This window comes from Rattus norvegicus, chromosome 5 (assembly GCF_036323735.1).
Source record: "Rattus norvegicus strain BN/NHsdMcwi chromosome 5, GRCr8, whole genome shotgun sequence".
In the NCBI taxonomy this organism is placed as follows: Eukaryota; Metazoa; Chordata; class Mammalia; order Rodentia; family Muridae; genus Rattus; species Rattus norvegicus.
The window spans coordinates 104047408-104062696 of record NC_086023.1 but is presented as its reverse complement, the minus strand read 5'-3'; the positions used below and the strand labels follow the sequence as shown (position 1 = coordinate 104062696).

The window sequence follows — 15289 nt, the reverse complement described above, 5'->3', positions numbered from 1 at the left end:
AGTATCGTGGCTTACCATTATTGTCATTATTACGACATAGGTCATATATACATACATATGTATGTATGTATATAATCATATATATTCATTATATTTACTTGTGTGTATATTGCTCATCAGTGTACTTGTCTAAGGGAAACAGACTTACATGGTAGGCAGCATTGCGGGGGAATTTTAGAATGCCTTTGTCATATCCGTAGTTTAGTGGAGTATGTAAAACAAATGGTACCCACTGTAGGGTGAACCCTTAAAGAACTAATCAGTTTTGGATATTACGCCCAGTTAGAACTCACTTGAACTTTCCTATACACAGTTACTTGGGAAAATATGGGAAAGCCTAGTGATTTGAATCAATAGATTTGTTTTGTAGCTTGTGAAGTGTGATCCAGTGGTTAGTGCATCTAACCTCTGAACTTTTCAATCATTGTCTGTGCAGCGGGGATGGCAGTAATGCTTTCTTTTGGATGGCTTGAGGATACAGGAGTACCGTTTGTAAATTTATATACAGTTCGCTAACTTACCAAGGTGTTTTTGCCAAATGACCTAAATTAGAAGGAAGGTGATTTAGATCAAATCCCTGAGTTCACTGTCTGGAGTCAGATTACATTTGTCCATTCTACTTGGAAAGGGGGGCCCATCAAAGATGTATGGCTTTAATCTTATTTTTGTTAGAGGCTATGACTACTATAACCCCTGTAGCTTCAATTAAAATACTTGAAAATAGTTCATTTTCTGTTCTAATTACTTGGCAGAAATTTAGAATAGAAAGAAACTAGTAACAACCAACCTTTCCTTTGCACTTACAGATCAACAAAAGAGATTCTTGGGTCCTAGAGACCAAAGAAAGAATCAGCAGGAATGCCCAGGGTGAATGATGGATTGCAGAGCCTGGCTGGTAATTACTTTCACTGAGCTAAAACATTAACTTGATCCATGGGAGCAAGGCCAGATGAAAATCGGGAGGCGGACCTCTTCCTCCCTGTGGACTACCCATGCTTGCCTGGTGGAGGTAGCTCTTTCTTTGGTGGGAGAGTCCAGTCCAGCTTCCTTTCCAGAGGTAGATTTTCCTCTACCTGGTAGACAAAGCGGTACCTTTGTTTTGGCTATTGTACTGGTGTGTGTTTAGGTCAGCCTGCTTTCTGAGATGGCAAGAACTCCGTTTCTCATGACTTTTCAGTAGGATACAAGATAGTAACAGAGTTTCTCATTTTGGGGCTCAAATTTGGCTTTGCTTTTTTTTTTTTTAAGATTTCATAGTGTGGGATGTTGGACCCACAGCCTTGCACGTGTTTGGTAAGCATCTTGGCATTAAGCTCCACTTTGGACTTTGAAGGCTTAGCTTTTGGATTTTTGTAACATGGCTACCAAACAAATTTCCTTACATTGAACTGCAGAATATTGTTCTCTTCAGAAGAGCCAGCGAATATGTTTAGTGACGTGATAGTTATTAACACTTCACTACTTTGCTAAGAAGGAAAGCGCGTGAGTCCATAAAGAGGCTCAGTGATGTGCTTATGAGGCGATGTAGGTCTTCATACACGCATGTCTTCAGATGGCCGTGGAATGTAAGCTAGTAAGAACTCATCCAGTGCATGCGTTCTTCAGGCCTACTGTCCCAGCACACAGTAGAAAGAGTAACCTTGAACTCAAATTTTCTGAGTTCAAGTTGATTATTACCACATGAGAGTAACAGTTATTGTCGTAAGAGACTTAGAATAGATTAAACCTTAAATCTATATTAGTGTTAGAAATGGTAATAGATCACGAACACTCCCGTATTGTTTACTTTTATTATTTTCATCATGCTCCATTTCTACAACCACCATGTTTTGTGCTAGTCAGGTGGTTCTCTGCTGTGTGCCATATTGTTGAAGTCTAACTTTCTGATAACAAATGGGCTGTGGTTTCTTGCCATCCTCCAAATAGACTGACCCAAAGATCTATCACTGTGCTAGCCAGAAAGTGGTACTTACTACTCTAGCCTGTCAGGGTAGGCATGTACTTCAGACTGTATGAAAAGAATGCTTATCAGTGTTGATGTTTTGGACATCCATGGAGACACAGAAGGGCAGATAATGGATATTGAATTACAGATGCTGTGAATTCTAATGTTAGATTTTGTATTTTTTGTATTTATGAGTTTGTTACATTTCTGATATATAAACATTTCTCACATGCGATTGTACAAGTATATTCTTTTGAAATAGACCTTCTGTGGAATCATCATTTCATTGTTGAGACATGGATTTTTTAGACATCTAAATTGAAGGTATATATTTCAAGTGTGTATAAGTAGTCTGGCAAACATAAGTCTTTTAAGTTGGAAGGCTTCAATTATAAAATGTGTTAGGATGAAGTTCCTTAAAAGAGCTGAATTTTGTGGGATTTTAAATGACATGAGACTATTATTGATAGAAAGGAACAATCATTAAGTATTAACCGAATCAGCTGTGATTCTGTTAGTTGTTTTCATCTCTGTGGGACATACTTGTTGACTCATTGCCAGCAGAGCTTAGTAGAAGGAACATGGACTGTAGAATATGCTGGCTTGGTAGTTTACCTATTTTCTTTACTTATGAGCTTGGGGATTGAGTATATTGTTTTTCTAAACCCTTGGTGTCACAGACTTGTAGCACAGGCCTGGAGATGGTTCAGTAGTTAAAGACTCTGCTCCTCTTGAAGAGGATCAATCTGGCATTTGATTTCCAGCACCCACGGTGGCTCACAAATGTCTGAATAGGCACTCATGTGTTGCCCATACATCTATGCAGGCAAATCATCCATACACATAAAATAAATACTAATTTTTAAGTGAGGGTGCTACCTCCTTTGCGAGATTCCTAATCTTGAAGTGACCTGCTCTGTTTTTTATGACCACAACATTTCCCTCAACCTCTTTTCCTCTATTTCAGAAGGATCCAGTCATGGCATAAGGGAAATTGGAAAGTTTTTTGTTTTTACACTAGCATTTTCTGTAGTTGGCCTTGTAAATCATGCCTTTACTGTGGAACCCTTGGCTCCTATAAATCTCAGGCCCTTGGGAATGAAACCCATGACAATCATGAAGTGTCTTACTTCAAAAGATGAGAAAAACAAGGAACCCAAATGTTCTCTGCAGCAGAGTTGTGTTTATGTCTTTCCTGAGACTTCCCTGGGGGGAACAGCATTTCCATCCACCCCTTACTGGCAGGGGCATGCATGGCTTGGAGAAAGCTTTGGGACTGAGCAAAGGTTATAATTGTATGGCTGTCTGGCCTTCCTTGACCATTCATTCCCCTTCCAGGATTCCTGTAACTGTCATCAGATGGTTCATACTCCCAAAGGTTTCTAATATTGCTGTGATGTCAGAAGTATGTTTTTTAAAGGCCAGGATTAGCAGTTATGGTTTTTCTTTTCTTTTCTAACACTAGCAGACCAAGCATTTTTGGAGAGGGGAAACTTCTGTCAAACATGGAGCCCTCTTTTCTGTTTTCCCTAGAGCTTTCCCACTTCTTTTGCTAACTTATGCCACCTACATTGTCTTGGAATTTGTACCCTACAAAAGTGAGAAATTACTCTGTTAACATTGATTCTATCAATTATACTCAGTCTCCCCATTAGTACCACTCTTTCTGGGGATCTTTATAGAGCATTGCATCTTTCTTGGGCCAGCTAAAGGCCTTAGGGAGGTTGAAAATCGGTCTAGAAAATCTGTGAAAAGTGATTCATGCCTTGGAGTTCTTCTGAGATAGATCCTGAATTATTCCTGATAATATTTGAATGCCTGAGGTGAAGGCATTAATTGTCAAAACAGATGCTCCAATGGAAATAGCAAGCTACAGGGCACAGGAAGAGAAGATTATTGTATTCTACGGGGTATGTACTCCAGTTTAGCGTATAAATAAGAAAGACCTCATCACTTTACATTCCTGCTTGTTTCAGTGCTTGGGATGGATGCTGTGTGTAAGGCCCAGACACGGGAGGGCGGCTGATGTGCTCAGAAGCTTTATACTCTCTGGTTTTTAGGGTAATAGGTTTTTATCATTGTCTTAGTTGCTTTTATATTGCTGTGCTAAAATACCATGGCCAGGGCGACTTACAACATAATTTTTTGATTTGAGGTTTATGGTTCCAGAGGGTTCCAGTCCATGACAAGTGTGGTGGTGAACATGGCATCAGGCAGGCAAGCATGGTGCTGGAGCCATAGCTGGGAGCTTACCTGTCATCCACGAGTGTGAGGCAGAGTGAGCGCTAATTGCTTTTTGACACCTCAAAACCCACCGCTAGTGACACATCCTCTACAGCAAGGCCACACCTCCATCCATCCCAAACAGTTCCACCAACGGCAGAACAAGAATTCAAATACATGAGCCTTTGTGAACTACTCTCATTCAGACTATGACAATCGTCATAAATTTGAAAACACAAAAAATACAACTGCCGCACATGTGTCCATGTGTACCACATGTGTGTCCATGTGCATGGATGTGTGTAAGCCAGTGTGTGTGAAGCTGACAGGACTTTTCTCTTTTTCCCTCTATTTATTTGTTCTTGTCTCATACAGTGAATCCTGACTGCAGCTTCCCCTTCCTTTACAGCTCCCAGTTTTTCCCTACATCATTTATCCCCCACCCACCTTTCAGAAAAGGGCAAGCCTCCCAGAGATATCAACCGAACATGGCATAACAGGATACAATGTGACTATATACAAATCCTTATTCATATCAAGGCTGGAAAAGGCAACCCAGTCAGAGGAAAAGGGTCCTAGGATCAGGCAAAAGAGTCAAAGACACCTTCACTACTACTGTTAGGAGACCCATAAAATCCCCAAGCTAAACATCCGTAAGATACATGCAGAGGATCTATTGAAGACATATGTAGGCTCGCTCCATAATTGCCCCTTCAGTCTCTGTGAGTCCCTCTGAGCCCTGCTTAGTTGATTTTGTGGGTCATGTTCTCCTGGCATCCTCAAACACTCTGGCTCCTACCATCTTTCTTCCTCTTCTTACCTCTGCCTAACCTTAGGCTGTGTGTTTCTGCACCTGCTCTCATTAGCTGTCTGAGGAAGCCTCTCTGATGTTGATTGGACTAAGTAAAAATCTATGAGTATAGCAGAACTTCATTCATTAGCAATCATTTCATTGACTTTGGGGTGGGGTGGGGTGGGGGGAGCTATGTTTGGTTCTGCCTTAAGTCTCTGGACCATCCAGGCAGTGTTGGGCATGGGCTCCCTCTCCTGGTGTAGGCCTCAAGTTAGACCAGTCATTCTTTGGCCACTTTCACAAACTCTTGAGTCACCATTGTCCCAGCACATCTTACAGGCCGGACAGGTTGTAGGTTGAAGGTATGTGGCTGGGTTGGTGTTCCAGGACTACTACTGCAAGCCTTGTCTAGTTACAGGACTGAAGATGGCCAGTTCAGGCTCTGTGTTCTTCATTAGTAGGAGTTCTTGCTAGGATGCCCCCAAAAGTATCTGGAAGTTTCTACTATACTAGGTTTCTCCATCACCCTCCAAATGCACCCCCCACAATTCCATTTGTCTCTCCCTATCTTCTCTCCCTCTATCCTTTCCATCTCCAATCCAACTCCACATCTGTTAGAATGCTGATATTTAAAATACAGAAAGAACTCAAGAAACTATGCATCAACAAACTGAATAATCCAATTAAAAATAGGATACAGATGTAAATATAGAGTTCTAAATAGTGGAATCTCAAGTGGCTGAGAAACACTTAACGAAATGTTTAACATCCTTAACCGTCATGGAAATGCAAATCAAATCTACTTTGAGATTTCACCCTTTCCCTGTCAGAATGGCTAAGACCAATAATACAAGTGACAACCCTGCTGGTGAGGATGTGGAGCAAGGGGAACACTCCTCTAATGCTGGGGGGAGTGCAAATGTGTACTGCCCCCTTGGAAGTCAATATGGCACTTTCTCAGAAAATTTGGAATTAATCTACTTAAGACCCAGCTATACTACTCTTGGGCATATATCCAAAGGTACTCCATCCTACCACAAGGACACTTGCTCGACTGTGTTCATAGCTGCTTTATTCAGAATAGTCAGAAACTGGAAACAACCTAGATGTGCCTCAACCAAAGGATGGATAAAGGAAATACACATTTAAACAATGTATTACTCATGGTAAAAAAACTGAAAACATGAAAATTTCAGACAAATAGATGGAACTAGAAACAAACAAATAAACAAAGCAGTCATCATCCTGAGCAAGGTAACCTAGACCCAGAAAGACAAGCATGACATCTACCCACTCATAAGTGGATATTAGTTGTTAAGGATAATCTTACCACATGTCATAGGCCCTGAGAGGCTAAGTAACAAGGAGGGAGGGCTCTAGTGGGAGCGGTGTACATAAGTCTTCCTGGGAAGGGAAAATAGAGTAAATTTTGTAGGTGGACTGGGGGCAGGTGGGAATAGGAACAGGACTGATATTATTTTTCAAGGAAAGGAAATATTGCCTAAGCTAGAAAGGACAGTTAATTTATCAAATACATATATAAATGCACGCGTGCGCACACACACACACACACATGCATACATACAAGATTTATTAATTGATCTAAACCCATTTGTTCCCCCTCAACTCTAATTCCCCATAGCAAAAACTTACTACAGAGAGGAGGGGATCATACTAGAAAGTATAAAATTAATTAAGACATAGACTATTGTTCTGATTGCTTTTGTTGGCTGAGAAATTCTATTTTAAAAGCTGGGTTGAGTCTTACAATAGGAAAATGTCCTTTGGTGCTCCTGTTATTTAATGGTAAAGTATTTTCTTAGCCATCACTGGATACTGATGGGACTGTCTTTTTACTTCCTTCCATGGAGCAACCCCTTCATAGTTTTCATATTAAAAATAATTGAGGCAGATACCTGTGCCTAACTTGAAAACACTGATGCCCATCCATGCCTCCTCTTTCCAGGTGTAGACTAGGAGCATGAACAAAGATCTCATGAACAAAAAGGAGAGCTGCCTCATGATTTCAGTTACGGAGAGGAACAGCCTTGAAAGCAGCATTGGACTGAGTTTTCTCCAGTGCTGAGAGGAACTGTGCTAGGAGAGGGTAGTGATTATTTTCCTGTCTAAAGTTTAAAAAATCAACTGCTTGCAATAAGGTTGTGGAGCTCAAAAAGGCAACGAGACAGCCCTATCTTCTGAGAGAGACATTTACCAGTAAGAGAGGCAGACCCTGTGATGGATGCCCAACATTGGGCATCACCTCTGACTTACTGTTTCGTTATCTTAAATCCCCCTCCTAGAACTCCCACTCCCAAAGCAGAAACTACAGAGCTACAATTAACTTATGCTAGGTCTGCCTGTCATTGTGATATCTGACTCAAGAAGGAGCATATGTATCCCTTGTTCTTCTCCTCTGTCTTTAGGTTGCTGGACAGGGGTGAATATGCTTCCTTTGGTACTTTGGGCCTCCTTACTTTTTTTGAAACTTTTGTGTCTCCCTTGTAGCTGTTTTCTGCCATCTGGTTGACCTCCATGTTGGCTAACTCAAACTGTATTCTCTCCCTCCTCTCTGTTTACTTCCCTGACAGCTGCTGACGTTTACACTTGCCTGCTTTCTAGTTTTTCTCTTCAATTTTAATAAAATTGTCTGTGAGCTTCTAACAGCAACAACAAGTCACACAATGCATTCTGTTTCAGTTCAAGAATGTTTTTCTTTTCCATTTGTTTGTTTGTTTGTTTGTTTTGTTTGCTTTTTATTCTGCTGCAAGACTTGGTTGGCAAGTTCTTCTTTCTGGTGAGATGGAGCAGTAGATAGTTTCCCCACGTGGAAGCCCACTGATGGTGAAGTCAGCATATTAACCATTTTGTTTTTACTTCTTGTGTCACCTTCATGGAAGATGTGATAGAGTAAACTTATTTTGACTTCTGCTGCTAACAGACTGAGTCTCTTTGCTTAGTCATGTTACTTCTGCTCTGGGTTGTTATGATGACAGAGAAAGCATGTTTTGAGAAACATAAAAACCATTGTCATTTTTAGAGCAGTTAGTTTTCACTGCTCGTGTTCCTCTAGCCTGGCATTTTTGCTTTAGTATTTGAGTTTGTTGACAGGTCTCTTACTATATTAAAGATGTTTCTTGCCATATATTTTCCATTTCAGCTAAGAAAACTCACTTTATTTCCTAAGATGAATTGTTAGGATTGTTTGGTACTGAAAATCTTTTCTCACTTAATGTCCCTAATGAGATACAAATGTTCTAAATGTCCTTATGAGAGGATTATATTTAGAGAGGAATCCACTTATTTTAGTTAACTAATCCCTTTTTTCTTGTATCATACATCCTTATTAGGCCATCATGTTCCTGCTCCTTATGGAATTCTTATGAAATCAGACCTCTACAAGCAGTATGATTAACTTTCAGGGTCAGAGGTACTGAAAATGTCAGTGGAATCTGTTGGTGCTCCATACCTCCACGGCACTCTTCCTAGACACACGTATGATAAATACAAGACTTTTTCTATTCTTATGAACTAATCTTACTAGTTCTTTTCTTGTATTTATGCCAGTTTTCTATAGAATACAATAATGGGCTTCCTTTGCATTTTTCCACTCTGTTCTCCTGTCTCCCGTATCGTCTTGGAATGGGTTTTCTAACTCAGTGGGTCATTGCTTGTTTTACTCAGTGTCCCAGGGGGATGAACTGAGTGTGATGCTGAGCTCTACGGAGTGATATCTGTGCAGCATCTGGGTATCAGTGATGGTCACGGTTATCTTGTACAGAAAGCAGACACAAATAGCATTTTGAACAGCTTGATTTGTGAAGTGGCTTTTTGAGTTCAAATCCTGGCTTTATTGCTTACTGTTGAGCTATTTGTAGATGAATTATTTGACTTCCTTATTCTCTGGTATTCTTTTATACATACAATGGTGATTATAATGCCCTTTGCCTTGTGGGCAGGTGTGAGGATTCTGTGAGCACATTAGAGAATATAATTCTCCGTGTGTATTTGTAGCACACTGTCTAGTTTAATTTCTACAGATATCATCTAATATTACTCTATCTTAGTCCATTCAACCAATGAAAAGATATTATTGACTTTGTAAAAGGAATGTCAGAAAAATATAATACTAGCCCATAATTTTGTTACTGGTATCAGAGTTGGAATTTTAGGACAGAATTCTTCTCATCTATTAATCTTGATGGAGCTGGGTCTCCAGGGACCTCCCTGCTTCTTTGATATTATAAGATGTAGGAAGATAATCAAGTTCTATTTCTTAAATCTATGCTGATTCAGTTCATTCATTTTAAATTTACTTGTTAAATATAAGTGTTTCTTCTTTTACATGATTCTGGCTTTTACTTGCCATGGTTAATTAACTTAACACCAGTTCCCCATCAGTATAGTCTAAAGTTCAGTATCATGTTAATGAGTTATGATTTACTGAATTAGTGGCATTAGTTCTTTCTGTTATTTGGTTTATCAGTAGACAGACATGTAGTTAATGTTGTCCCCTTGTCTTTGATAAACTCGTGTGACAACTCAAAAGTAGTGACAATGGAAAAGAAATCTGTCAAGAGAGCTTAAAGTGAAGTAAAGAAATGCAACATATTCACACAGGACATAAGATTTGAACTAATTTTAAGCAGGATTCTGGAACAGTATAGCTGACCAAGGGAACAACCAAGCCTCCCCCGATGGTAGAAACTGTGTGTAGTTGGGAAAACTGAGGGATGGGCCTCTAGTTGATTATAAATTGGGAGATTGCTTATGTCACAAGTGTAGGGACAAAACAAGAAAGAATGATGGAAAAGTCTTCATACTAAGGACACTCTTAGTGATATTATATAATTCTGGAAACACAAAGGATGAAATAATGAAAATTGATCCAACCCAAACTTAGAGCAATGAATTCATCAAGGCCCACAAAAGATACCTAGTGAGTGCTATTCAATATAGTGTTCTTGTTTGTGAATTAAACAACATACCTTGAAAGTACCCCTGTGTGATAGAGAAAATAGCCTCTATTCCCCCGCCCTTTTTGGTACCACTGTTATTTTTCTCACTCCTGTAGCTTAGCCTCTTCCAGAACGTGATACATATGTAAACCATACAGAGTATATATTTGTAAGTGTGGTGGTTTCATTTGAGATTCATGTCTGTAGCTGCATGCAAGAACCTTTGAGATTTAAGCTGAAATGTAAGACTTGACCGAAGATAGAGTTGGGAGGACTCTTATTGCAACCTTGCCAGGCTCTGGTGGAAGAGACGGGGAGTAGACATTCAACATGAGTCCTGGGTTCAAGAATCCTGCAGGACCTGAAGGCCTGTAGGAGCTGCAACAGATGAGAGGGAGGAGACTGGCCCAGTGTGGTGAGCAGTGAGGGTCACCCTAAAGTGATGTTCAGCAGACAGGCTAAGGGGAATGGGAAGGAGTTACTTTCTCCCATTGTTCTCTGCTGTTTGCCTGAATTACTTTCCTGGGCACTAATTTTGCTTAATTAAATGACTCCTTTCTCTCCATTCCACCCTTCCATCACAAGAATAGGCTTCTAGCCCCACACTTGGATCACTACCGTAGTTGATGGGATGTCCAGTCTTTGCTGCCTTCTAGCAATGACATGGTCATTGCACTCATGAATGCACACAGTTGTACAAATGGCGAAGGGACTCGTGAGGTCTCTTGAGGAGCTCAGTTAATGGTTGCTAGTGGAGGAAGAATCACTCTATTCACAATTATAGCCATTGTCAAATTGCCCACGCTTCAGTAGATAAACACTAACTCATGCTTGTACAAGCAACCTTAGTTAAACTGGGTTGATCACAGAAAGAAATAAAAGAAGAAGAAAGAAAGGAAAGGAAGAAGGAAATGAAAATAGGAGAAGTGAGAGGGAAGGGGTTCAGTGTTGGGGGATATGAGAGGATAATGGGGTTAAAATGACTAAAATACAATTTATGCATGCATAAAGTTGGTAAAGAATAATAAAAAAGGACCGTTTCCTTTATCACCCTAGTTTATCTGCAATTGCCCATTGCTTTCCAAAGGGAACAACAGCGTAAATGTCACGGAGATTCTCGTGATTTGGGGACCTCTTAAGAGCTGCATGTCAAGAGTTCAGTAATCCCAAACCAGCTATAGGCTTAGGGAATTCTCTTTTGTAAAGATCTTGATAAATCTTTTACCAAGGGAGATTCTATGGATTTTTTTTAACCTTTATTTTTAGTACTTAGAATCAAACCCAGGGCTTGCCATGTATTTTACAAGTATCCATCAACTGATACTTATTTTCTGTTCTTGGGACTATATTTTTAAAGGTACAGGGCACAAACTGGATCGAACTCTGTGGTAAAGGCCTAATGGTGAAGTAATGAAGCACTGTTAATTCTTCGGTTGTGATCAACTGATCCTTTGCGGAATCTTTTGTCAGCAGGGTTCTGAGGCTGCCTTGAGCTAACCAGGGGATTCTGGCTTGTTCAATAATTGTCTGTGTGTGGCATAGGAGGTAAAATACTCTAAAAAGCAGTATTCAGAATAGCTCTACTTTCCAGAAAAACATTTTCCAAAAGGTAGTTTGTTCATATAAATACTTGTGCTAGAAAGATACTGTCACTAATAAAAATAATAATAATAGGCATGATTACAGCTGAGGTGCATTTTATCCTTAACATAGTTCCAACGGATGAATAGTCTTTTTCCCTTCTGTATAGGCAGGAAACTGAGGCAAAGAGAAATCAAGTAACCAGCCTAAAGTTTGACAGCTGGTGATAGCGGAGCAGAGACTCAACTCAGGCAGTTTGCTTGAGCGTCTGTATTCTTCTGAGTAGATGTGTGGCCTTTAGGGTTCTACCGTGTTAGTACCATAAGGACTCATGAAAAGTGCTTCATTTTAAGAGTGAAGTCTTCAGGAGACTTTAAGATGACTAGCAGAAGATCCCACCGTATCTTGGAATAAACTAGAGGCTCTGGCCACTGTAGGAAGTGTATGTTTGATTGTTGTTGGTTACATGTCAGTGAAGAGAGAGGTGTAGCTCATCTAGGAAGACTGACAAAGTTGGTGTTTCATTCCATTCTTTCCCTTGGCCTTAGCCCTCTTTTGCCTGGGAATATGTTAGTTATCTTTCCGTGCCCTCTGCCAGGGAGCCTAGAATCACCGTTATCCTTTTCTAGGCTACCCTCTAGGGGCTGTGCTTTGAAATGGAAGAGGAGACAGGGATTCTTAGAGGATCAGGAGTTACTGAGAGAGCTTGCATGAATTTGTGGCAGTCACTCTTGTACTCGGCCTGTGACATGATCATCATCCCTTGGGCTTCAACTTGTGTTCAACCTCCTCTCTCATTTGGAGTAGGTCATCCTCTTACAGAGAGAATTTGTTCACCCAAAGCATTCATTCTTAGGACCCTGATTACAAGAGCATCTAGATGGGAAGGGAAGCTCTGGCCTGACCAGATTATATTTAATTTCCTGGTTGTTATAACTTATTCTGAGGAGACAAAATTGGGGGAATAAATTAAGTTGTTGAAATACTTGCTCTGTCTTATTCAGGTAGACGGACTGCTTCCCGTCCATTTGTCTCTCTGCTCCACACTAAGTCTCTGTATGTAAAAAGTTAAGTACTGTTCGGATGCTGCCAGCTACCCATGGTCCTAGCTTGATTTCTATTGCGTTAAACATCATGAACTTGGGGGGATAAGGGACTTACTTGGCTTACACATTCCACAGTCCCATCACTGAGGGATGCAGGAGCTAAACAGAGATGGGAACCTTGGCAGAAAGATGCTTACTGGCTTGCCTCCAGACTCATGTTCCTCATGTTCTTCAAGTTACCTTCCTCATACCTCCCAAGAATACCTGTCTATGGATGGCACTGCCCCTGTGGTCCGGGCCCTCCATATAACTCAGCCACAAGAAGCTGTCACATAGACACGCCCGCACACCAAACTGGTAGAAGTAATTTAATTCTTTCCTCCCCGGTGACTAGTGTGTGTCAAGTTGACAAAAGCTAACCGGGATGCGGGGAATGAGGTAGAATATTAATGCATTACAGTCAGCATTCACCAGTGGCTTTCCTTTTTCTCCATATTTCCTATAATTAAGAATGTCCTCCTCAATTTCAACTCAAAAATACCTGAAAAGAGTCCTTGTTTAGTTAAGAGAGAGTAAATTTCCCCAGGTAAGTTCCCATATGTTTTCTGTAAAAGCCAGCACACACTTTCTTTGTAGTTCACCCTTGTCGAACGAGCTTCTTCCAAGAGTAATCAGCCAGGCTGTGCTGCTCAGCTCCCACTGCCTTGCATTTTGTTGGGCAATTTTAACTTTTTTTGGGGGGGGAGTGCTATTCAGAAGCGTCTGCTTCTTGTCATAGTACTGGCATCCCAGGTTCTGTGATCCTTTTTTCCCAGCTCCTGAAGCTGCTGAGCTGCAGGTCTGTCGCCTAAGTGGATACATATGCTGGGGGGTGTTCCCTTCAGGGCTCTGGGAAGGGCCCGGCAGCGTGTGCACATGCCCTCTGCTCTTGTAAAGTTGGGCATGTGTGTGTGTTTATATCCCACCCTGTCCTCCACTCTTCCCTTCCCTCCCAGAGATTTTTTCCTTCCTTTTGTTGTCCCTTTACTCCCTACTAGGGCCTCTGTGCATGCCAAGTGTGCACACAACTGTTTCGTGTGCAGCAACAGTGCCTGCACGCTTTTTCTTAAAGCTTTTAATGTTTGTCCAAGAAGTAACTAAAGGACCTACTAAGCGTATTATCGTCTTTCTCCCTGCCTCTCCCTTCGTCTCCCTCCTGCTCCCTTTCTCTTCCCCTCCTTTCTTCTTTCTTCCCTCTTCCTTCTGTCTGTCCCAAAGCCTCGCAAATGCTATACAAGCGAGGATGCATCCACTTTCCAGTTCTGTCTCTGGCTCAAGAATATGTTCTTGAATAGCTCCTTCAAGAAATAAACAGTGCAAACCTGGGCCATCTTGGTTCATGACCCACTTACATGTTTGCGGCCCAAATCCTTCCATCTGTGATATTAGCTTCTTAGAATAACTCTGGCCTTTGTGAAATGCAGTCTCAGATAGGGTGTGCAGGCCCTGGAGGAATCCTTTGCTAGTGGGACACTGAAAGGCACTCTTGCACTATACTGAAATCTTAAGTATGGGCACAATTTAACCTTAATCTACTAGACAGTTGGGTTCAGCAGTTTGTTTAAGGCCCTAGGCCTTTCTCCGAACTGAAAACTTGCTCTTTTCCCAAAAGTACTCATACTGCAGAAGTGATGTTTCTGTACTAATGTCCCACCCACGTTTGAACAGTTCTCCCACTCTCACCGTTCAGGCAAACTTGTGAATACATTGTTTTATTTTACACTGTCCTTAGCAGCTGCTTCCCCTTTAAAACTTTTTTTTTGAAACTTTAGTTGTAATTGCTGTGGCCAGAGGGCTGGGGTTGGTTTATGGTGAACTTTTATTACTACTCATAGCCCTTGCTAGGCTTGTTACAGTAGCTGGTGAGGTCCCTTCAGCTTCTCTACAGGACATTCTTGTCGGGATTGGAGACTTTAAAGAAAAGCTGCTGGCACTGCCATTGTTCTTTGGCAACCTCCTCAGCTCTGCAGCCAAAGACTCTTTTGAGTACGGTGAGCTTACTGTCTACATTCCCTCTTCTCCGATAGTCTTGACATGTTCTGTACCAGGCCTGTTGTCTCCCAGTTGGGTATGTTTCTTGTCTACATACCTTTATCATACTGTCCTTTCCTTATCGTGTTGTTCCTTTAGTATAGTCACTTATGTATTTATGCAGTGTGATGGAGGCTTTAAAGCCCTGGAAGTACCTTAGCCAGGTGTAGTGTGCGCATGTCTCTAACCCCGGCATGGCCAGGCCGATCCGAGGGTCTGAGCTTGAGGCCGGCTTGCTCTGCATGGCCTCACAGTAAGAAAGCAAAACAAAGCCCTGGAGGTTCTACCTTACATAGTTTTTAACAGTGGTAGGTGACCAAATACCTAGTGGGAAACAAAAGAAAACACAAAATTAATACATACGTTAGGGTGCCACCCAATACGCTGTACCCTAATTCTCTGTTTCTGAAAACCTCCAAGCCTAGGGCTGTTCTCTCGTAATTCCTGGATTAGAATGGTGCAGATACGGCTGTTTGGACTGAGAAGTTAAATTGTTGAGTATCCATGTGGTGTATCCCCTTTACTTAATTATTAATTTACCCCAAAGTCATTAATTTGCTGTTCGATTAATTGGGGATGCCAGTAATCATTTTTGAGAGTTTAAATTATTTTCGAAACATGAAAATATCTTGATGTAGCTGCTCAGCATGCTTTCACGGGCCAAGGATTTGGC

General features: G+C 41.1%; 1 protein-coding gene across 1 annotated transcript in view; it reads left to right on the top strand.

Annotated features, from left to right (window-relative positions):
• Positions 1 to 806: 806 nt before the first annotated feature.
• Positions 807 to 15289, top strand: part of Bnc2 (basonuclin zinc finger protein 2) — a gene marked incomplete at its 5' end in the record, with an annotated part of 336957 nt that continues 322474 nt past the window's right edge. The window contains 1 exon segment of the mRNA NM_001106666.2: positions 807 to 895. Coding sequence (NP_001100136.1) covers positions 872 to 895 — 24 coding nt within the window.